At 39.6% G+C, this 24,582-nt stretch overlaps 1 protein-coding gene across 4 annotated transcripts in view; it reads left to right on the plus strand.

Moving 5' to 3' along the window:
- The window catches only part of CPED1 (cadherin like and PC-esterase domain containing 1), a 301,524-nt gene that overhangs the window by 271,815 nt on the left and 5,127 nt on the right, over nt 1–24,582 (plus strand). For all 4 annotated transcript variants that reach the window (XM_079932379.1, XM_079932380.1, XM_079932381.1 and 1 more), the window contains 4 exons: nt 5,742–5,962; nt 6,211–6,312; nt 6,724–6,811; nt 10,673–10,819. In XM_079932379.1, the coding sequence (XP_079788505.1) occupies nt 5,742–5,962; nt 6,211–6,312; nt 6,724–6,811; nt 10,673–10,819 (558 nt within the window). The remainder of the gene's footprint in view (nt 1–5,741; nt 5,963–6,210; nt 6,313–6,723; nt 6,812–10,672; nt 10,820–24,582) is intronic.

The raw sequence follows: 24,582 nt of genomic DNA on the forward strand, positions 1-24,582 counted from the left end.
AAACCATAATTCAAAAGGACATGTACCCCAATGTTCATTGCAACACTATTTACAATAGCCAGGAAGTGGAAACAGCCTAAGTGTCCAATGACAGATGAATGGATAAAGCAGATGTGGTACATATATACAATGGAATAATACTCAGCCATAAAGAGAAACGAAATTGGGTCACTTGTAGAGATGTGGATGGACCTAGAGACTGTCATACAGAGTAAAGTAAGAGAAAAACAAATATTGTATATTAACACATATATGTGGAGTCTAGAAAAATGGTGCAGATGAACCTATTTGCAGGGCAGGAATAGAGACATAGATGTAGAGAACGGACCTGTGGACACAGGGTTGGGGGTGGTTGGGGGGGTGGGGCGAATTGGGAGATGAGGATTGACATATGTACACTACCATGTGTAAAACAGATAGCTAGTGGGAAGCAGCCACATAGCACAGGAAGCTCAGCTCGGTGCTCTGTGATGACCTAGATGGGTGGGATGGGAGGGTGGTGAGAGGGAGGTCCGATAGGGAGGGGATATACATATACATATAGCTGATTCACTTCATTGTACAGCAGAAACTAACACAACATTGTAAAGCAATTAGAGTCCAATAAAAAAAAAACACTGGAATTTCAAAATTTTAAAAAAGTAGAAATAAAGTTTATTTAAGCTGATTATTTTTACGTGAATTTTCAAAATGCTTTTAAACAAATGGATTTACTGTTATTGTTGCCACTGTTGCTGCTTTTGTTTTTTAAATTAATCTAAAAAGCCAGTATCTGTTCATTTAGAAAATACAAATGAGCGAAAAGAATAAACTGTCATAATATCATCACTTCAGAATAACCGGGTCAGGCTTCCCTGTGGCACAGTGGTTAAGAGTCTGACTGCCAATGGAGGGAACACGGGTTCGAGCCCTGTCCGGGAAGATCCCACATGCAGGGCAACTAAGCCCGTGTGCCACAGCTACTGAGCCTGCGCTCTAGAGCTCGCAAGGCACAACTACTGAAGCCCACGCGCCACAACTACTGAAGCCCACACACCTAGAGCCCGTGCTCCTCAACAAGAGAAACCACTGCAATGAGAAACCTGCGCACTGCAATGAAGAGTAGCCCCTATTCGCTGCAACTAGAGAAAGCCCGCCCACAGCAACGAAGACCCAACGCAGCCAAAATTAAATAAATTAAATAATAATTTTTTTTTAAATCAGGGTTTTTCTATGCATCCACATGCTTTACTTTTACAAAAATGCAACAATTATTTATATTCTGATTATAATCATCTTTTTATGAACGTTAACTAAAATGTTCCCATCACAATATATCCATAGTACAATATCATTGTTAAAAGATTAAAAGAATTCAAGTGTATGATTATAACTTAATATAATCAATCTGATAGACATTTATGTTGCTTCCAGTTTATTTTGCTTTTAAATGTATTTTCATGGGCATCCATGAAATTTCCTAGAAGTAGAAAACTGCTGATTTATATACACAGCATCAAAGTTTCCAGTCATCCATTTAACAAATGAGGACTGACTTTTACACCAGGCAGTATTCTGGACACTTGGAATTCAACAGTTTAAAAAAAAAAAGAAAGAAAGCATCTCTCCCTTGTGGTTCTTACATAGTAGTATATGGGAGGGTTCATCTCCCTGAACTCATGATATCATTGGACCTTTAAAAATCTTTTTAAATCTTTATTAAAATAGTTATTTTAATGTTTTACTGCTAATATTGATTATTTTTATAATTGCTTACTGGTTACTTGGTTTTTTTTTCTTTGATTGCATCTGCCAACCAACACCTGTGCATACTAGTATAGGGCAATAATCTTCACAGGAAAGAAGAATTATTTACAAAATGTGTGGCTAGTTGTAAATATTTGTTATGGTAATTTAGACCTTTTAAAGTAGAAGTAGACCTTGAAAACAAATAATCTGCAGATTTCCTTTTAAAAATTCACCAAGTCAAATGATCTAAAAGATATAAAGACTGAATGTGCATCATGTGGCTGAAGAGAACCACTTTTCTTCTGGGTATTATTTTTTAATTGCGTGCACTTAAAAAAGCTGATATCTTGAAGTTAGAAATCTTTTAGTTAGGAATACCGATTAACCTCTTCCAAAAACTGCTATACCTACAGAACCAGCAATTTAAAATTCACAAGTGCATTTTCACTTTAGTTATAATTTATCATTTCTGTCTTTCATGACTAGAAAGGCACTGGGCTAAAATAATTCTCCAGGACCTAGTCTTCCCAGAGCTGTGTCTGCTGGGCTTGAAAAATGCTATCTAGATATTTGCAGTTTAGAAGAACCTGTTTTGCAGATGGTGGTGGTGATACTTCCTTCTCCCATCCCTGTAGCTCTTGTTAGTCACTGATCAGCAGTGGAGACAGACGTGAGGAACCTTTCAGAGATCCTTGGTTTGCTCAGGGTGGCGATCTCTCTCCCGGCTCTTGATTCAGAGTCTCCGTTTCACCAGCAACCCTACTAGCCCTGCTGAGAGTCTGTAACAGGGTGGATAGGACAGGAGAGAGGCTGCTGTGATTTAGACGCTTCCTATCTTTACTGACATTTTCTCTGAAATAGCTAACAAATTTTAAAGCGCCTAGCAGTGCACTGCAGGACACACTAGAAGCATTCCAAAACACTTCTTGCTTTCCTGTGCTTTAATGCTGGTTCCCATTTGTTGTGTGCTGTGTGCCAGGAATAAGATAAGTATTTAAAAGCTCATTAAAGTCCTTTACAGTGGTGCTATTATTTTCCCCAATACACACATAAGGAAATGAACCCATGAAGAGGTCACATAATTTGTCTAAGATCATCTGGTTAATAAATAACAGTACCTAAGAATTCTGAAACACAACTTCTTTTTGCCCCTGTCATGCACTGGTGGGCTGCATCTTCGTACAACCCCACAGAAAAAAATGGAAATCTAGAAATTTTTTTTTCTCTCAGTAACAGGCAGCTCATTGGATTTTCTTCAACCTCTGTAGTTCTCTCTGTAGCCCATGATACAGATACCCAGTGATCTTACCGGCTGCCCAGAGAGACACTAGGAGGGATTGCGTCTTGATACTGAAATGAAAAGACCCCATAAGAAAAATCTGTAGTGGAAATTTAGCTTAACAACCGGATTTCCAAGGTCCTTTACTGGTATTAAAAGCTGAATTGTGTTTCTACCCAACCAAATTCATATGTTGAAGTCCTAATTCCCAGTCCTAATAACCTCAGAATGTGGCTGTTTTGGAGATAGAACCTTTAAAGAGATGATTAAGTTAAAACAAGGCCGGGCTTCCCTGGTGGCGCAGTGGTTGAGAGTCCGCCTGCCGATGCAGGGGACACGGGTTCGTGCCCCGGTCCGGGAAGATCCCACATGCCGCAGAGCGGCTGGGCCCGTGAGCCATGGCCGCTGAGCCTGTGGGTCCGGAGCCTGCGCTCCACAACGGGAGAGGCCACAACAGTGAGAGGCCCACTTACCGCAAAAAAAAAAAAAAAAGGCCATTAGGGTGGGCCCTAATCCAATATGACAGGTGTCCTTATAAGTAGAAGAGATTAAGACACAGACATACACAGAAGAAAGACCATATGTAGACACAGAGAAGATGGCCATCTACAAGTCAAGCAGAGATGCCCTCAGAAGAAACCAACCATGCAAATACGTTGATCTTGGACTTCTAGCCAAGAATCATGAGAAAATAAATTTCTGTTGTTTAAGCTACCCAGTCTGTGGTACTTTGTTATGGCAGCCCTAGCAAACTATTACAAATGGAGTTGGATAATTACTAGTCTCTGAAATGAAGAGCTTTCCTGATAATTCAAAGTTTCCCTTTTAAAAAATCAGAAATCTGGGCTAGACAAAAACAAATAATCATAGGTCAAATCCAATAGGAAGAATTTCAAGTGATTTCACAAAGTATTTTTCTCATACTGGGATTTTATTGCCCCAAATGGAACTTGACTGAGAGACTCAGTGACTGGGGCCTTGACATCTTACATCATACAGTTGAGTTTGGCTATGCTTATGGTAACAGTGTTTGATGGGAAGCAAATTCTGAAGGAGAATGCCTTCTGGGTTTCTTCACACAGCTACTTGAGTACACTTACTGTGGAAAAAATAAACCTTTGCAGTCTCACTATGGATGGGCGAATGCACTAGTGCCTGAGAAGTGATGCAGTGACTGCTCTTAAAATCAGAAGTGAATATGTACATGACTAATGCAAAGGGAAAGCTCAACAGAAAGAGAAAAAAACTGAAGTACAAATTAAACCTTCTCCAAAGACATTAAAAGGAATTGTCTCTAATAGAAGTCCCTTTGACGTTCAGTTCACTAAATACTTTTAAAATGCATGCATAGAACTATGGGGGAAATTAGAATTTAGAAATTAACCTTGACTCTGACCTCAAATCCTTCTTGATATGATATGAGAAAAAAGATACAGAAACAAATAGCCATAATTTCATGTAGTCTTTGATAAAATCAGTAATGGAAATAAACATTATAATGAAATCACGGAGGACAGAGAAGGTTGCTTTCGCTGGGGCATTGGACAAGACCGGCTGAGAGAGCCGTTCATGGCGAGTCTGGAGACTTGTAGCATTTGCACAGGTGGGGTTGCAGAGAGAGGGGCTTTCTAGGCAGACGGATTAGCACAAGGAAAAACAGATGTTGCTGAGTGCAAATCATGTTCAGTGAAAAAGTAGGAATCTGACCTGCTTACTTTAGGAGAAGTGTTGAGAGCATGGGGCCATCGACCCCGCACTTGGAGATAAAGGACTTGGATTTGAGTCCTGTGTTCCCCATTTACTAGATTTATAACCTCAGTCTCCCTGAGCCTCAAGTCCCTCATCTGTGAAACAGAGAATGATTCACACCCCACGATTATGAAGATTAAAAGTGAGTCCCCTATGTGAAATCTCCACTTAGCAAGAGCCGATATGCAATAAAAACTCAGCAAATGTTAACCGAACCTCAGGAGTTAAGATTTGATTCTGTAGTACGTGGGGAGCCGATAAGGTTTCTGAGTGTGAACGTGAGATGAGACATTTGGAAATTTATCCCAGTATTACTGTGTGGAGAATGAATTAGAGGGCAGCCACTGTGCAAGAAGACCCATTAAGCAAGGGTTAACAATAGCACACCTTGAGGCAGTCGGAGCCTGAAGCGGGTCTCTGCTGGTGGGAATGGGAAGGCGGTGATGGGTGAGAGGCTTCCAGGGCAAATGGCACTGGGATTTGCATCCTGGAACACAGACTGCTTTTCAGAAAATTAAATTCTCGTCCTGTGGCTCTTTTCTCAAGTAGTAGCTTGAACTCTATCGAGCTAGCTAACCTCTGTGGATTCCCAGCTTTCTCATCTATGAAATAAAGAGATTGGAAAATCTCTAAGTATTCTTACAGCACGAGAATACTTCATGCCTATTTGAATCAATGAAATGTGTTAAGCTGATTCGATGAGAAAGTTAAGAGCATAAGCGAGGTGGAGAAATTAAAGGCAGCATAAAGAAAGCAAAAAGCTTTAAACATGAGTTAGTAGGTCAGTAGATGATGTCATTACTAGGAATATGGAAAAGGAAAACGAACGGGTTTGGGGGAGAATATGATTAATGTCATTTCTGACCATTTAAAGGGCTGTCCTTCAATTAGATTTGTGGCTTCGTTTTCATCAAATTATTTATTTTATATTGTCTTCTATATCACATAAGCATCAGATTTGAAAGCAAAATTTTTTAACTTATAGATTCTTTTCATTGGCGATTCGACCAACAGAGGGATAATGTACTATCTGATCGAAAGATTGAATGAAACCTTTCAAGAATGGCAGAAGGTGCATGGCACTAAATTCTATCACAACGTCAATGGTGGGAAGACTTTGATCAGCTATTCCTACTATCCACAGTTCTGGATAAGCCCTTCGTTGAGACCAACATTTGAAAAAGCCCTTGAACATCTCTTGCAAAGGTACAGTGGAACTATTTTGAATGAAACAATACCACAATGGATTGATGTTTTACTAGCTGTCGTAATTGTTTGCTGTATATCAAATGCACTGAAAAGTTTAAATACCAAGTAATATGGCTGAAAACGAGTTAGAAATGACAGGGAGGTCCTGTGATCAGGATGCCAGATATGGTTCAATGAAATGTGAGGCAATGCTGTTAAAATGTTTACCATCTGTTTCAAGGCAACATGTGTTGTTTTTCTTTCAGATCACATCCCCTGGAGAATACCAGCCAGACTGTATTAGTCGTTGGTGGTGTTCAGTGGCTTAATTCCAATCACCTGCAAATTATTCACAAGGTTTTAAAGAGGTACATTTCTGCAATAATAATTGCCATTACTGTTCTAAGTAAAAAAAAAAAAAAAAAAGTTACTCGATGTGACAGAATTTTATCAAGATTTTATATAAAGGGCAGCTTGTAATTTAGAATCCAGTACTTAAAGTCTAGTTTAAAATGTTTCAAAATACTTTTATATCCAATCACAAGATGGCTCTTCAGTATGCAAGTTTACATTTACTACAAATCAAAACATGCCCACTGACACGTAAAACTCAATCCACGAAAAAGAAAACAACACTAATATATATTAAACCTATAAAATGAGAATTTAGTCCTATATGCCAATTATCACATTCTAAAGGAATTCCACTCTGCTTATGTAAACACGGACATCCAGAAATGTAATCAAAGTTCATGGCTTGTGTTCTGATTATTTCACAGGGAAAATTTACTCAATATCCTTGTGATCATCAAAACTCTGGGAATTGGATTTCATCTGCCGGTGGATGGAGTACACTTCCTGACGCAGGTAAGCCCATTTTCACCAGGCTGTGTGAACTTCAAGTTTCCTATAAGGATCCTTGCTGGTGTCTGAAAAAGGACCCAAAAGGCACTACATAATATTAAGCAACCTTCATAAAATTCAAAGGAGATGATATACTTAAGGATTATGATTATAAATCAGATATAATTATTCCTGGAAATAAAGGGACTACAGCCCATAAATATGTCATAAATAATGCTTTGAGTTCATAAAAGAAGAAAGGGGGTACCAGAGTTTGAAAAGATAAAGACTTGAGGGGTAGACGAGATGGATCATGCTTTAAAGTATCTCCTAACCTCAGTAATGTTTCACACACCGTTAAGGGCTCATGCTGAAACACATGTGAAATTGTCAGCATCAATGAGTATTTAGGAAAAGGGTGTCTTTTTAAGATGATTTCTGACTGATTGCTTTAAAAAATCAGTAGTATTTTTAAAGTAGTATCATTCGTTTTGCCTCTGGTTGGATATTGGTCAATGAAAGGAGTTAGAGGCCTCTGACCGGTTCTTATAGAAGACAGTAACGAGTTAGTCTCAACACTAAATAGAAGTCTCAGAAAAGAAAGGAAAGGCAACATCTGTAGCTAAGAGAACCAGCTGCCCTTGCTCAGCAAGAAGAGTTCACAGGCAGCCGGGTTTGTGTGCAGTTGCTCAGGGGAGCTCGTGGGGGGGCACTGGGAACTGGGGAGACAGGAGGCTGTCCATTTAATGTGTAAACCGAGTGAGATTTATTTTTGTGTCAATTACGAGCGCTCCTAGCTTTCTCCGACAGGGATTACAGGATCCTCCTCTCCTTTCTCGAAACTTTGCCTGCCTGGCCGCCAGATCTGTGATGCCAAAGCAGGAGAACTGGTAGAAAGTGGCCCAAATAAAACCTCCAAATTCAGCCTCTTGGAGTCAGGAGGGGTTAAGGTCATTTAAAGTGAGTTGAGTCATTTAGCATCTGGGGTAGATGAAGGGTTTGAGATGGTCGGGGATTAGGAGAGGGGTCTTTTGATAATCGTCTCTGTGGGTTATGAGTTGAATCTCCTTTCATGTTATTTGGAAGCTGCAGGTCACATTTGTAATTCCTCCTTGAGGACTCTGGTAGCTCCGCTTTGCTTCCGTGACTGTGGCTTCTCGCAGGAACTGGAGTACTTGTGATGCCTACTTCGATTTAGAATGAACTCATCTCTGCCAGCAGTTCTTCGGCACTTACCTTGCGCCAGACACTGTTAACCATCGTGCTTGCCACCAGGGCTTCCATTGTGCTCATCAGTCCTTGCAAAATGGGTGAAAACTAAAGGAGGGAAGAAGAGGAGGGGGAATGATAAAACAAAAGAGAAAAGGACAAGAGCGAGTGGAGGCAGAAAAGAACTCTGAACTTGTCATCAGACACTGCCATTCATCGTCCTCATCGTGGCCACTCAAGATGTGGCCTCCGCCTTCCTCGGTAGACTAAGTCCTTGCTTCCACGCATATGCACACGTGTACACACACACACGCGCACACACACACACACACACACACTCCACACCGAGTGTTTCAGCTCCTCAAGCATGCCATGCTCTCAGTCACCTCCAGGTCTTGGAAGTCACTGTTCCCTCTTCCCAAAGAACACTCTCCCACTACCCACTCACCTGGGTAACTTCTGGTCACCCTTCAAGTGTTAGTTTAAATCCAGTTTTCTCTGGGAAGATTTAATTGACGTCCTGGACTCAGTTGGCTTTTCCTGCTATGAGCTCCTTTAACATTGTCTGGTGTCCTCATCCAGGTCCCTCAACAGATACCAGCTTTGGTTGTCTGTCTCCCCTGCTAGACTAATCTCTGTGGGAGCCGGCATGGGGGAGGGAAGTCTGCATGGCTCACTCTGGTACCCCAAATGCAAAACACAGTGCTCAGCACATAGGAGACTCTCAGAAAACCTCTCACGCATGAATGATTGAGTGACGTTTTGTAGGATTTGCTTGCTCCCAGATGGTCCCTTCAGGGCTGAGACATTCATTCCTCTGGGCTGCTGCGGGTGTGACCTGAGTCCCAGCAGGAATTGCCTTTTGGGCAGAGCCTCAACCAAGACTCAGCCCCCTTTCCTTAATTTGGGCCATCTCAGAAGGGCCACCCCAGCTCTAGAACTCCCGGTGGGATCAGCAAAAGCCTCTGTTTCAACGAGGTTGCAGCTCAACTTCCCTCTCTATCCCGCATGTAGGCCCTCACTCCCCTGGAGGAGTTGAACCCAAGGGTGCTTTCCTGGTGGCCTCCTGCATGCAAATTTCTGACTCAGAGTCTGTTTCCCAGAGAACTGAACTTTCTCTGTAAAACACTTCCTGTAAAGTTTCCTCTACCTTTTATAACTGGACACATTAAAGTTGAGAGGATACTGTAACCAAACACGAAAAGGCCTACAAATGGCATTGAGCATTATTTTTCAGGGGATGGCAGAGACCAAGTTCCCATCTGTCTCTTTTCCTCCAGGTTTTTCCTTTATGAGCCTTTTCTATTCACTGCATTTATTTGGGGGGCAGGGGGGAGCACTTTTCTTTGAATGTCACATAAAAATAGTTATGCAAGCACAGTGGAGAAGACAGAAAATTAGATGTCTTTGTACTGCTTCTTTTACCTTGCAGGTGGATTAATAAATGCAAGTAATTATTTGCTGTTTTACCTGGAAAATGAAAAAAAATTTTTTTCTTAGTTCTTTAGAAAAGACAAGGGGAGTTCAATTCCCTCCCTGTGTTAGTTTGGGTTCTCAAAGAGACAGACACCATGACAGGGTTAGCCAAATAAAGGGATTTATTAGAAAGAATGTTTGAGAAGAATAAAAAGGAGGGGGCAGGAGTAGGTGAGAACAGTTTCAGACCACACCACCCAATGCATATCACTCAACCTTGCATGAAATATTTTTTGAATGTCTACTCTGTACTGGGAACCGTGTTTGACTGTAATGTGTCTGATATAAAGGGAGTAGAAGAAGGATGGATGAGGTAGGAAGAGTCTCAGACTATGAGTCAGTCTGAGAAAGTCTTGGCCAAGCCGATGAGGCATCCTGGAGCTGGAGTAGTTAGTGGAGGAGTCCCTCTTCTCAACAGTGGACCTGAGCTAGAACCCCCACCGAGCTCCATCATTGCTTCAGACACAGCTGGTGAGGGAGGGAGGAATATGATTTAGAGAAGCAGCAGCTGGAGCCTTCACTCAATTCTGGGGCTCGCCAAAGCACACTCCCACTCTCTGTTTTCCCACCCTGTTTGCCAACCAGCAAACCTCACCCTGCTCAGGAACCCCTCTTGAAGTTTCCCTGTCCAGCTGTCCCCCTGCCCCTGCAGAGCGATTCCCTTTTCTCTCCCAGCCCAGAGCCTAGTATATTTACCTCCAATAAAGGACTTAGTAAATATTTACATATACATTTCTCCTATTTGAATGCAATGTCTTAAGAGCAGGTACCATGGTTTATTATCCTTGTATTCCTGTCCCCCAGCACAGAGCTAAAAACAAAACATACTAATTAATACTCAAATGCCTAAAAGAATTCAAATAGATGGAGCTAGAATTTGTGATTTTCAAGTCTTGGTTTTTAAATTGAGAATCTTAGCTACTTCAGTAGATCTCTGTGGGCAATAAACCTAACTGCTTTTCATAGAAGAAAAAGTTCCAAACTGTGTGTCACTATAGATATTGATATATTGCTATTTTATATTTACATCAATGTTTATATAAGGGGAACATGAAAATTGGAACACATCTTAAAGAAATTAATTCTTTATCTTACAATAAGATCAATCTTTAAAAAGACAATTTACATGATTTTACCTGAATTATTAAATCATAAAAGTCTTCTTAATCAAAATTCTCATTGTTCTCTTTTCCAATACAGAGTGAAGTTCAGAATTTATGGAAAGAAAATTTGATGATTCTGGAAGCTGCAAAAAAATACGGCTATGAAGTGGTTGACACATTCACTATAACCATGGGGCGATACAAAGAGTTTTTGCAGGGGACGTGCGGATGTCATTTTCATGAGGTATTTATGCTGGCTCTCTGATTTTTGTAGCTTTTGATTCTTTTAAATTTCTCATTATATCTTTAATTGCATTGTCAGTCTTATTTTGCATTAAAGAAACCATGTCCGGAGGAGATTAAACGATGTGTTCATCATCACTCCGCCAAAGCGTGTAGCAGGCCCAACTCGAGGTCCTACCAAATGAAGTGTGTTAGAATAATTACTGTTTATGTAGACACCTGAAAACCAGAATCACTGGTCAACACAGGCAGGAAGATGGGAACCTGGAGAGCACTTGTCTTTTCTAATAGATCCCAAGCCTTCCCATCAGAAATTGTATCCAAAGAAGGTGGCAAATGTCTTAGTGGAGCTTGAAAATCAAGGCTTCCTCCACTGGTTTATCCGATGCATTAACCAGAGGGCCTGTGGTGTTTGTTTTCTTGTTTTCCTTTCTTAGGTTTGGTTTTTTGTTTTGTTGTTTTTTGTATTTTGTTTTTTTTGGCTGCACTGCGTGGCTTATGGGATCTTAGTTCCCAGACCAGGGATCGAACCTGGCCCCGGCCCAATTCTAACCACTGGACCACCAGGGAATTCCTGGAAGGCCTGTGTTTTGAATAGTTTTTCCTTCCTAGTGGTGGAAATGATTTTATTTGTAGCCAGTAATTAAATAGTCTTAGCTGAGAAGGTGATAGCAGCAAATTTTTTTTTTCCTTCCCCCGGCCCTGCCCTTTCAAACTCTGTGGATTATTTCCTCCCTACACTTGCATAAAATCTTGGTAAGTCCCAATATTTTAAAGCCGCTTTCAGATAATAATAGGACTCCAATCACTTTCAGGCACAAGGAGACTCTCACTTCAGTACTAAAATTGCCCAGTCCTGTGTTATAACCACATGAAGGTATTTCCTTCCCCCAGCTCAGGCCTGCCTCAGTCTCAAAAGCCCAAAGTAAGAGAGAGGGTGCAGGAGTCTCCTTTCCTTTTTCCCCCATCATGCTTTGCTACTCTTCTCCCATCCCTTTCTTCATTGGGTCAGGTCAGGGAGATGTTAAGGGCAACAAAAGTCTGACCTGAGTGGCATAAGCATAACCCATCGATGTGCTTTCTGGGCATAACATGCTGGTTCTTTCTTTTGAAGGTGCTCTTGTGAACTTTCTTGAAGACACTCCCACCGAGCCCTCTGATAATAGCTTCTTTGACAGAGGCAGTGTCTCCCTTACAGCTGCATTCCTTCCTTGCCGCCTTGGCTTCCAACTGTCCATCCCTCTGTTGCGGGTCACCTTGCTTCTCCAGGCTTCCTCTTGGAAAATATTCAGCATAGCACCAGGCTCGCTCTACTTAGTTGTCCACATTTGGTCCACAAGAAACACCCATGCATCCTTGCTCTGCTGTTGCTAGAAATACAGTGAGCTCCCAGTGCAGCCCTGTCTCTTTTTTCTCTTTCTCTCTCTAGCTCTCACTCTCACTCTTGCTCTCTCACGCTCTCTGCCACCTTAAAGCTGATCTATAGCCATGGTGTCTCATACCAGTTCTAACGCTTCCAGTCCCCAAAGGACACAGCTGAAACCACGATGGAGATTGTCTCGTTTGACCGTCCTGTCAGATACCGATCCAGTTGTTCTTTCTGGTGTGGCCCCCTTTGTAAACCAGAGTGCAGTCATGAGTGGGTTGACTAGTGAGGTGACAACTAGAGGTTTCTTCTGATCCTGTTTTTCAGCCCTAAGATGACTGTCAGAATCCATCTCGATCCTCAGATGTTTATGAATGTCCAAAAGTTATTGACACTGCATTGGTCCTTCTGTATGTTCTGCGAGTGAATTCATGTTATATTTTTGTGTGGCAATGGAACTACGTCTCAGAGAAGCGAGAGCCTCCACCAACAGCTGAGGGCATCGCATTTTAGCAACTTGAAGCTTGGCCATGCTGTTGCAGATCAGATTTTTAAGCCGTAGGATACTGTGTGTCTACTTACTTCTTCCATAAGAAAATATTCTTCCAATGCCTTTCCTATTTGCAAAAGGTCAAGGCTTAGAAATATACAAGGGCAGGTAGCTTGAAAGAGGAAGAAACTGAACTTGCGGCTGAGCCAGCCTAGTATCACCATAAACATTTTGGCTGTAAAAGCAAGCCAAAGGTTGCCAAACCCACAGAAAATGGGGGCTTTGAAAGACAACATACATATGACAACATACAGAGGTTTTTTGCCTCTTTTAGAAAAGGTGTACTTATTTACTTTTACATAATGTGTCTCCAGTTAGTATTTGGGGAGGGGGTGCCTGTTTTTCTTTTTTCAGCTTTAGTGCTCTGGAAGTCTAAAAAAGAGAAGTCCTCTACAGATTTCCCACATGGCTCCAATTAAGAACAAAATATGCGGGAATTCCCTGGCCGTCCAGTGGTTAGGATTCCTCGCTTTCACTGCTGAGGGCCCGGGTTCGATCCCTGGTCGGGGAACTAAACTGCCACAAGCCACACAGTGCGGCTAAAACAAAATAAAAAATAAAAACAGAAGATGCCCTTCCCACATGATTGTCGCAGGATCAACCAGTTGACAGTAAGAGTCATGGAATTTGAGAACTACAGTAAAGACTCTTTGAACCATCAGAACTAGAATACTGGCTTATAATTATTACTAATAAAAACCATCCTTAATTTCCATAATCATGATTTAAGCACGTCGGGTAAAATTACTTCGCTTATTTGATTTTATAATTTTTGTGTGCAATTATTATACACAAATTGTGTTTTATTAAACCCTATTTCTAATGTGTGCCACCTTGATGGCAAGCTATATAGGTATTGCCCAGATTATCTCTGTTGATTCTCGAGCAGTGTTATCCATTTTGATGTTTTCATGTTGGAGCTGAAATACTTCTGGAAGCATTCGCCTTTCCAGTTACAACATGGAACTGATAAGATCATCTTTCTCAACTGACTCCCTTTATCACAAAGTCTCTAAACCCATTCATCACTTGGGCATAATTGTTGCTTAACTCTTGAACAATTTGTACCACTTGTACCTCAGGAAGTTTCCAGTGCTGACACGGATGTTTTATAATCTTTCTAAACCATCACCCAACATCTTGAGTCACTGTTAGCTTATTATAAACAATCAAGAAAATCGAAAGCTTTTTGCAAAGGATGATTTGATGATGAATGTGGCAAGCCAAGAAAACGTAGATTACTCGTCTCATACAAAACATTAAAGGCAGAAATTCATTAATAACAACCATTTCTTCCTCTGTGCTGGACTCAGGAGCTGGGAAAGGAATTTGTTGTATAGTAAAAGCAAGCATTAAGATCTACTGTATTAGAACAATAAGATTTTGGGTTTGGGAGCCTTATATCTTCTGGTGTTCAATTAAACCATTCCCACTATAGATTCATAGATACCTGAGAAGGATTGCTGTAATCATCACAGTAAGATCTTGATGTGTTCTCTTTGATTTGTGGTGAGAATTCTATCCTAGACATAACAAACCTGCTCCAGTGGGCTCTTGCTGCCATAGGTGAGATTAAAGGTCTTGGGGTGTCTCTTTCATCTGTCAAGTCACCAAGAGAGGATATGTTGCCACCATGAATCTATAAACAATTTCCTAACTGGTGTGCATCAATTTCGACTAAAATGTTCCTGCTGATTAGAAAAGCAGGTGTTTCTCTTCATGGGTAGAAGTGGAATTTGTTTTCCCAGTGTTTATACAGGACAACAAACAGGATCCAGGTAGCTGTCGCCCAAGAGTGGTTTTGGATGGTGCCTTTAGTTATGTGGCAAACATCTACTGTGAGTGAGCTAAAACCTGGAAAGGATACAAACATATTACCAGCCCAAACCTGGCTGCAGAAGGGGCAAACCCACAACCAATTGTTATGCACAAACTTTCTATGATGTCTCTGTTTTCTGGCAGATGTCGCTCTAGCTTTTGACTCAGTCAAAAACAAAACAAAACAAAGCAAAACACAGAAACCCTCCAGCATCACCGCCCAGCTCTAATATCCACAGGTTTCCTTTGATTCTTGCACCTTGGAAAGAAGAGGTTTTCAGTTCTTTGCCAGAGATGATTTCCTGTTATTATTTAATCTTAATTAAATTAACAAAAGCTTATCTGGCCTAGAAATGTTTTCCTTCTGTATTGTGGACCTAAAGGTTTTCTCTTTTTCCTTCAAACTTTCAAAGTTTATTATGAACACAGTTGAAGAAAAAAGCCTTTAAATTCATCTCTCTAAAAAACTGAAATATTGACTTTTCAAGAAAAAATAACTGATTCAAGTATAGTCATCTTACATAGCAGATCCCAGAATTTAACTATCAGCATGGCTATTTTTAATAAGTTAGTAATAGAAATCTAATTCAACAAATTTTTGAGTGTCTGTGTAGGCATTGTACTAACTGCTGTCAAATGAAGTAGTAAACATTTTGTAGAATTCCTGTAAGCGTCTCAAACTCAACATGTTTCCAAATTGAGAATTAATATTCCCTTTACGCTCTCTTGTTCTCTCGTATTCCTGAATTCACTCTCTTGCACTGTCATTTACAAGCTAGGGTCATCCTTGACTCCTCCTTATGTTTCTTCAGCCCCCTAGCAACTTCCAACCAGCTAGTTACCAAATCCTGTTTACCTCGTAAATATTCTTCCAAGTCTTTCCCCTATACTCTGTTCCAATTGCCTCGACCACATTTATTCTTTTACTTAATTGTCCAATATTTATCTTTTGAGTCCAGTTCTTGAGCTAAACAGCAGTAATGCAAAAATAAATAAGATACATTTTCTACCTTTAACACATTGTAGTCAGAGAGTCAGGCATAAAAATCCATACTATGAAACAATACGTTAAAGAGATATAATAAGGTATTATAATAATACCAAGAAGGGGCACCTAATCCAATCTGAGGATTGAGTGAACCTCTCCTTGAAAACTACCCACGTTTATTATTAAAGGATGAGTTGGTCCTAGTCAAGTAGTAAGGTAATAGCAGAAGGAACCATTCCAACCCCTAAGACAATGTGAACCAAAGTAGCTTTGAAATAACCTGATGTTCTCAGGAAATCACAAGCAATTCTATATATTGTAGAACATCAATTATAAAAGGGGACTGGGAAAAGTAGGCTAGGGCCAGATCATGGTAAGAGCTTAGACTTTATCCTCTAAGTGATGGAGAGTCAGTGAAAGGTTTTGGAGAGAAGTGAGATGAGCGCATCTTTGTTTCAAATAGGTTAAGTCTGAGAACCATGAGGAGGGAAGATTTGAAAAGGACTCAGCCAGGGAGAGAAGTTAGGAGACTTTTTCAGAAGTCAGGTAAGAGATGATAAAGGCTCACCCAGACCTGGACAGAGACAGCAATCATAAGAGAGAAGCAGACAAATAGAAGCCCTATTAAATATGTATCTGTAGATCTTACGAGTGGCATGAGGGTGTAGGAAGAATCAAAGATGATTCCTAACTTGGGTGACGGATTAGAGAACTGAACCGGCAGTTGAGACATGGAGTAACTGAGAAGCTACAGGCTTAGGGAAAAGATGAATTCCGTTTTGAACATATTGTGTTTGAGATGCCTGTGGGACATCCAGGATGCCTGCCTGCATCCTAACAGGCAGCTGGAGATACACATCTGAAGCTTGAGGGACAGGATGGGGCTGGAGATTAAAAAGTTGGAAGTCCTCAGAAGATAGGTAATAGTCGAAACGATGAAAATAGATCATCCAAAGAAAGTGAGAAGAGTAAGAGGAGTTGAGGAAGGAACCCTTGGAAACACCAATATTTAAGCCAAGTTGGGAGAAATAGGAGCATTTGCATTTAGAGAATAAACTGTTAGAGGAAAGCTCTAGTAGAGTGGGGTACCATGGAAAACCAGAAAGTGAAAATGTGTAAGGAGAGATTGAAACAGGGTTAATGTTGTCCAGTGTAATAGATAACTCTATTAAGACAGGGATTTTTAAATAGTCATTGATTTTTGGCATTGATAAGGTCCTTTCTTACCATATTAAGAGTAGTTTCAGTAAAATATTGAGGACAGGGAGCAAACTACAATAGAATGAAGAGGTATAAGAAGTGAGAAAAGGTAAAACCTTTCAACAAGTAGCAATAAGAAAGAGGGGAAGATATTGGATTTAGAAGAGAAAGTGATCTAGGGGCAGTTTATAGGAGGAACAACTTTGGCATGTTTATGGGCAGAGGGGGAATAGTTAATACTAAGGGGTAGAGTGAGTATACAGGAGCGGGTAGGACTGGTAGAGGAAGGCTCCTGACAATGTGGGAGAGGACCAGGTCAAGGACACTGGTAAATAGTTGGTAGGATGCTGGTAAATGAACAAGGTGAGATGGAAGGTCTTCTTCCCTGTCATTCATTTGCCCTAGACTATTAGAATATCTTCCTCTTGGCACCTTCACTTTGAACTACTTGAGTTCATCTTTCCTGCCCCCACCAGGTGTAATGTTTCTACACTGCAAATGGAATGGTGTCACCTGAAATCTTTCAATGGCTCTGTAACTAAAGAAGAGTCACAGAAGCTTTCACGACCTACCATTCCCACACCCCGTTTTTTGGAAGATAATTCTAAACAGTCCTTTCTGTGTAAAATAATTCATGTTCATTCCATTTGCAAGTGAATTCTAGCCTTTTCTAGTGGCCGATTAGATTCAAGATCGGTGCCTGGTGAGAATGAATTCATTAGCCATAATGGAGCCCAACCTTTCCTGAGATGGATTGGTACAAAATCCTCTTCCAAAGGGACCATCCTCTGTGGAATGGTGGACACCCAATAACATCAGGGTATCTCTCTTAAGAAGGACAGTTATAATGGAGGATGAACAAAGAAAAGTGTCAGTCAGTCTACGTTGCACTGGTACTATATCCCCAGGAGGCAGCTATCCAGCCCAACCTCTGCACTACTGGAACATGGAATGTCAGTATGCCTTAGAAAGAGATGCTGACACATCACTATTTTATCTCATATTCTGTTCAATGAACGCTCATTGCTGGAGGTTTCACTACCAACCTTTAAGTGCCAAGCTGAGATGGACTTTGAACTGCTTTGATTAGCATTTTTCCTACTTTAGGTTTTAGCGTTCTAGCCTGGTGAAAACAGGATCTGCGGTTTGGGAAATACTGTATGCCCTTCCACTTTAAGATTCTTAAATAGTATTAGTATATTAAATGATCCCAAAAGCCCTTACAGCAAAGAAACAGTTTAGCTTAGTTTGACCCAGTTTTTCCCAAAATGTTGGCCACAGAACCACTTTTCTTTTTTTAATAACAGCTATTAACACCTCAGTAAACACACTTTGGGAAAACTAGCATAGACAATAAGGTCTAAAATCACGTTTGGAGTACAGATTAAATGTGGCAGATTGACCACAAGCATTTATCTTCTCTTCCACTTGAAACTCCACGAAAAAGACTTTAAAGACATAAATCTTCACCACCACCACCACCCAAAAAAAAAGACAGAATAAGAAATATAACAGACAGAATTCATTTTAAGAAGTTTGACTTAGCCCGCAAAGGAATTTACAATGTAAAGTGCCTAACAAGGACCTACTGTATAGCACAGGGAACTATACTCAATATCTTATAATAACCTATAATGTAAAAGAATCTAAAAAAGAATAGATAGATAGATACATGCACAACTGAATCACTTTGCTGTACACCTGAAACTAGCACAACACTGTAAATCAACTATATTTCAATAAAAACTAAAAAATATATTAAAAATTGGTTCCTAGCTTTAAAGAATAAAAGTTCATATTTTCCCTAAAAAAATAAAGTGCTTAGAGAGGAGAAACACCAATTATAGGAGGGGCACCCTTGACCCGCGGATCGTCTGAATGGCTCAGACCTGAAGGAGCCACGTGCTGAGGAAGGCAGGGCTACAGCACACGTCAGAAAACAATTGGTTAAAAGTCTGTGTGCAAAACTGGTGGACCCTGAGTCCCTTACCCCAACCCATGCAGTCAAGAACCTACAACCATACATATGATTTCTTTTAAAGTTGAACAGCAGAGAGTCTAGACTCAGAAACACAGGGAAAGCAAAGAGCAAACTAATCTAGAAGCTAAAATCAGAAAGCCAAAAGTGAAATTGGCTGCTGAAAAGTAGAGCCCCCAAACTTCTCCCCAAGCCCCCTACATACCAGCAGTCAGTCAGTCATGTGCCACCTCAGACAGGATGCTGGAGAGCTCTTCTGACAAGAAATGCAATGGCCTAGTAGATCTCTTTTAAAAAGGCTAGGATAGTGCTGGGCAAATTCCTACAGTGATTCCAGCACTGAGAAATGTTGGTCCACACAAATTGTTTTCTAAATAACATTTTAGTGCCATATATATATATATATATTTTTTTTTTTTTTTTTTTTTTTTTGGCCGCTCTGTGCAGCTGCAGGATCTCAGTTCCCCTACCAGGGATTGAACCTGTACCACGGCAGTGAAAACTCAGAATCCTAACCACTAGGCCACCAGGGAACTCCCAATAGTGCCATATTCTTAAATATAAATTCTAAATTCAGGAGAGATGGATGGAAACAAACACCTGTGAGTTAAGATCAAAATAGATTCCAAGACACAACATGTCCATCTAAATAGAGCAGGGAAGTAACGAAGCTTGAAATCGATTAGACTAACAAAGGTTATTCAAATAGTATCAAGAATCCAGTTACATGAATACTCACCCACTTAGGAAACTGAGTTTAAGACAGGGAGTTAGTCTCTGGGGAGCTGCGTAGAAGTGTAAGATAGAACCAACAGTTTAACATGAAATAGGTAAACTACTGATCTGTAGTTCCCTCTAATGAATATTCCCACTTCAGAGCAGAATTTGTTCCCAAAGTCAGGAACTGAGCTCTGACTGGGGACAGGAATGAAAAAGCCTCAGCTGTCAGGTAAAAAGTGTTGAAGATTTGGAGGTAGGATGGGAGACAGAGACATTGCATATCTGGAAACACCAAAAAACAAAATGAAAAAAAGAATCCTCATTCCTAAAGAAAACTTTAGTCTTGCCCTCTAATCCTCAGCATCTTTGACCCATTCAGAAGTTGGACTCCCTTCACTCAAAACATAGCTTGTTTCATGTGGCCATAATTAAATATTGGGGGTGGGGGGGTAGATGAAAGAATTCCTTATTATCTGTAAAAATTGCGTGATTTCCTGAAATGAAATTATAAGGACTGGCTTCTAGCTATTGTTTGTCACTTTATTTTTATTCTATTTCTGTGAATTCTTAAACTAATTTTGCAGCTGGTCATAACTTTTGTGACTGGATCTTGGATTGAATGCAGAATGACAATACCAAATAAAAAGTACTTCAATAGTATACATTCATCTTAAAGGATTGTGTTAGCAGGTTTTGCCTGGTCAAGCTCATGTTTTCTAACCTTAAAAATCCATTACCCTCATTCCTCAGACCCTACCCATGATTGTGAAACACATTTGTAATCAGAGCATTCCCCCCTAATCTGGTCTAGAGATTTTGGAACACTGGCACCACTGAAAATTGTTTTCTATTTTGTTCTGTGGATCTGGAACCACATCAGAAGTTCCTTGGGTGTTATTCAAGTCAAGATCAGTTTTAGAAAAGGTATTTGCTTGTAATCTGCCTGACACTTTTCCAATTCACCAAGCTTTCCCTTTTTATATTGGCTTTTTGAAAATTCATAGTAGACCAGACACTATAAAACTCTTTGAGGAAAACGCAGGAAGAACACTCTTTGACATAAATCACAGCAAGATCTTTTTGACCCACCTCCTAGAGTAATAGAAATAAAAACAAAAATAAACAAATGGGACCTAGTGAAACTTAAAAGCTTTTTCACAGCAAAGGAAACTATTAACAAGACGAAAAGACAACACTCAGAATGGGAGAAAATATTTGCAAACGAATCAACGGACAAAGGATTAATCTCCAAAATATATAAACAGCTCATGCAGCTCAATATTAAAAAAACAAACAACCCAGTCAAAAAATGGGCAGAAGATCTAAATAGACATTTCTCCAAAGAAGACATACAGATGGCCAAGAAGTACATGAAAAGCTTCTCAACACCACTAATTATTAGAGAAATGCAAATCAAAACTGCAGTGAGGTATCCCCTCACACCGGTTAGAATGGGCATCATCAGAAAATCTACAAACAACAAATGCTGGAGAGGGTGTGTAGAAAACGGAACCCTCTTGCACTGTTGGTGGGAATGTAGATTGAGGGTGGGGAGGTGGTGGTGTGATGAGTTGGGAGATTGGGATTGACATATATACACTAATATGTATAAAATAGATAACTAATAAGAACCTGCTGTATTAAAAAAAATTAAATTAAATTTTAAAAAAATGATACAGCCACTATGGAGAACAGTATGGAGGTTCCTTAAAAAACTAAAAATAGAATTACCACATGATCCAGCAATCCCACTACTGGGAATACACCCAGAGAAAACCATAGTTCAAAAAGACACATGCACCCCAATGTTCATTGCAGCACTATTTACAATAGCCAGGACATGGAAGCAACCTAAATGCCCATTGACAGATGAATGGATAAAGAAGATGTGGTACATATATACAATGCAATATTACTCAGCCATAAAAAGGAACGAAATTGGGTCATTTGTAGAGACGTGGATGGATCTAGGGACTGTCATAGAGAGTGTAGTAAGCCAGAAAGAGAAAAACAAATATCGTATATTCACGCGTATATGTGGAATCTAGAAAAATGGTACAGATGAACCGGTTTGCAGGGCAGAAATAGAGACACAGATGTAGAGAACAAACGTGTGGACACAAAGGGGGCAAAGCAGCAGGGGTGGGGGGGGGATGAATTGGGAGATTGGGACTGACATGTATACAGTAATAAGTATAAAATAGATAACTAATAAGAACCTGCTGTATAAAAATAAATTAAATTTTTAAAAAAGGAAATTCATAGTTATTTTAGATGCAGCAATTAATTGACATGGTAACACATTCATTCTGATGACTATTTTATGTGAAATCAATTTTGAGTGTTGAAGTTACATGAATTTAATAGTAAAAGTTGCCATGTACTTTTGTCCTGTAATTTATAACACTTTTTCATTTGTTTGGGAAGTCTTACAATAGCCATTGACCCAAACCAGTCAAGTTGAATTATGGGCATTTGTATGCCTTCTAAAAAGTCTGTGTGCCCAAGTCCTTAATTATATAGAGATGTGGAAAGATATACGATCATAAAGTGGGAGACTTCTTAGCATATAAGAAGCCTAAGAGAAAGCAAAAGTTACTTCTACACACCAAAGCACAGATTTTTTGTTGGACTGAGTCACAGAAAAATGTGATCATCTACATAACCTATAATATCTTATCCCCATTGCAGCCCTTGATTCCAGCTCCAAAATTACTCTCCAAGTTTCCATAGATACTATAATAAAAATCTATTACTGTTTTGAAACACTATAATCCTTACTTAAAAGTCTATTCCTATTTGTAACTTAATCTAAATTTGAACATTGCTGTGAGAAAAAAAAAATTTTATTATTACACTTATACTTGTGATTAGGGAACAATGCTGACCTAACAGGTTATCACACTTTATGGAGACCAATTGTCCTTCACTCTCTCTTCCTAATTTTAAGTATAATTTGACACAGCAAAGTCACAAAAAGAAAATAATGACAACAAAACTAAAGACAAGGAGTTACTTTGGATTATTTTAAAGTGGCAAAAAAAGAACAATAAAACTCCAGCTAACACTCATGTTTCAAGTAATGTAAACATTTCCCCAATCACATGGGTATGTGCTATTAACCATATGTAGTAGTTCCTTTTTCCTCTAGGTAGGTGCGTCTCTTTCTCAGTTGTTGAGTCGGATGCACCCAGATTTAGAGAAGCTTTTGGAAGCGTCAAGACGTTAGTATTTGTCTCTGATTGAGGTGACCACCGTCCACAAACATCTAGAGTCCTTTGTCTCTGGTTCAAGGCCTAAATCTTTCACCATTTTCTAATAGCTCATTTTTGTTGTTTACTACTATCATGCCCCAGAGATAAACCTAACATTTGTATTGCTAACACCTCTCTTTCAAAGCCACATTCCAGTCGCCACTGTAGTTGGAATTTAGTAACCCCAAATGGTCCTCTGATTTTGGAAGGACTCACATGGGCACATTTCTACACATGAGATCAAAGGAAAGAAACAGTTCGCTCTTTACTGTACAGGTATCAAACATCCTTCACTTGCATAACATTTCCAAGACTTAAAAATGTAGCTAATTCCTCTTCCTCCACTTTAGAGTCAGTAAGAGTAGGTAAAGTACAGTAATATTTTGAAACTCAGAGATAGCAGTTTGACGGCAATATCAGACACCAAATTTTACAAATAAGTTCAAAGAAATAATAGCTGTGTGAGCAAGTTATCATGGCCACCATAAATTAGCACTGTCTCCTTAATATACTTACTAAGGAACTATTCATTACACGGAAACAACATGGTGCCTGACCTTGGGGATCTAGTCTCAGACAATGTCTTTGAAGTCATTTCATTCTTGTTTTTACTTCAAGTGTCTTAGACATGTGTCTTTATATAGTCCCCTTGAGGGTAGGGACCATATCTGAATTACTCCATGTGTTTCCTAACACAGAGAAGTCTGAAGATTGAAAGATGGATATTATATGGCAAAAATAAATCATAAATTTTAATTTTGTAAGATACAGCATCACTTTGTTTCTCTTCTGCTTTTCTATTATAAAAGGATTACATGAATTCTTGCTAATGCTAAACATTTTTAAATAATTATATACAATAAAAACAAAAATACTTTTGTTTTTACACTACACACACCCCCTCAATTTTCACTCCCTTCTTCATTGGAGACCCTATTAGCAGTTCGGCACTTAGCTCCATTTTAAACACACACTCTTGATTTTAATCCCGTGTAATTAAAACTATTAGGCTGGGCTTCCCTGGTGGCGCAGTGGTTGGGAGTCCGCCTGCTGATGCGGGGGGCCCGGGATCGTGCCCCGGTCCGGGAGGGTCTCGCATGCCGCGGAGTGGCTGGGCGCGTGAGCCGTGGCCGCTGGGCCTGCGCGTCCGGAGCCTGTGCGCCGCGGCAGTGGGAGGCCCACGTACCGCAAAAAAACAAACAAAAAAAACAACTATTAGGCTGTCAACATTTATGGTCACTGGATTTATATGACATTGGGTGCTATTTAGAACTACCTTATTTCTCTATTAAAATTTTTAGAGAATGGGCAGTTTATAAAATACATTTTAACCTGCAGTGTGAAAATTTCTGTTTTTTTCTATCTCCGTATTGAATTCTTCTTATACTTGCTTATACAGACAACAAATTGAGTCCATGGTAGGTTGATGGTAGACTCAAGTCCTGTTGATGAATGAATATCTGGTATTGAAAGTATCCCCTCATCACTGCTTTTTTTTCTTTCCAAATGGTCTTGGCTATTTTCCTACATTTATTCTTTAAGATCTGTTTTAGAATTCCTTTGTCACATACCCCCAAATCCTGCTGTGATTAAAATTGGAATAGCTCTTTAATTAACTTGGGACGATTTGACATGTTATGTCTTTCCATTTATTCATGTTTTCTTTTATGACTCATTAAATTTTTGACACATTCTTCACCTGTGTCCTATAGATTATCATTGAACTTGATGAAGTTGTTTTAATATTGTAATGAAATCTTTTCTCTAATATATTTCTTATTAATTATTGATAGAATATAGAAAGCTATATAATTTTTAAATATTAACTTTAAAATATCTCCTTATTTTACTGTAGATTTCTTTGAGTTTTCAGGGCAAACAATCATATAG

This window comes from Stenella coeruleoalba, assembly GCF_951394435.1.
Source record: "Stenella coeruleoalba genome assembly, chromosome: 9".
NCBI lineage: Eukaryota > Metazoa > Chordata > Mammalia > Artiodactyla > Delphinidae > Stenella > Stenella coeruleoalba.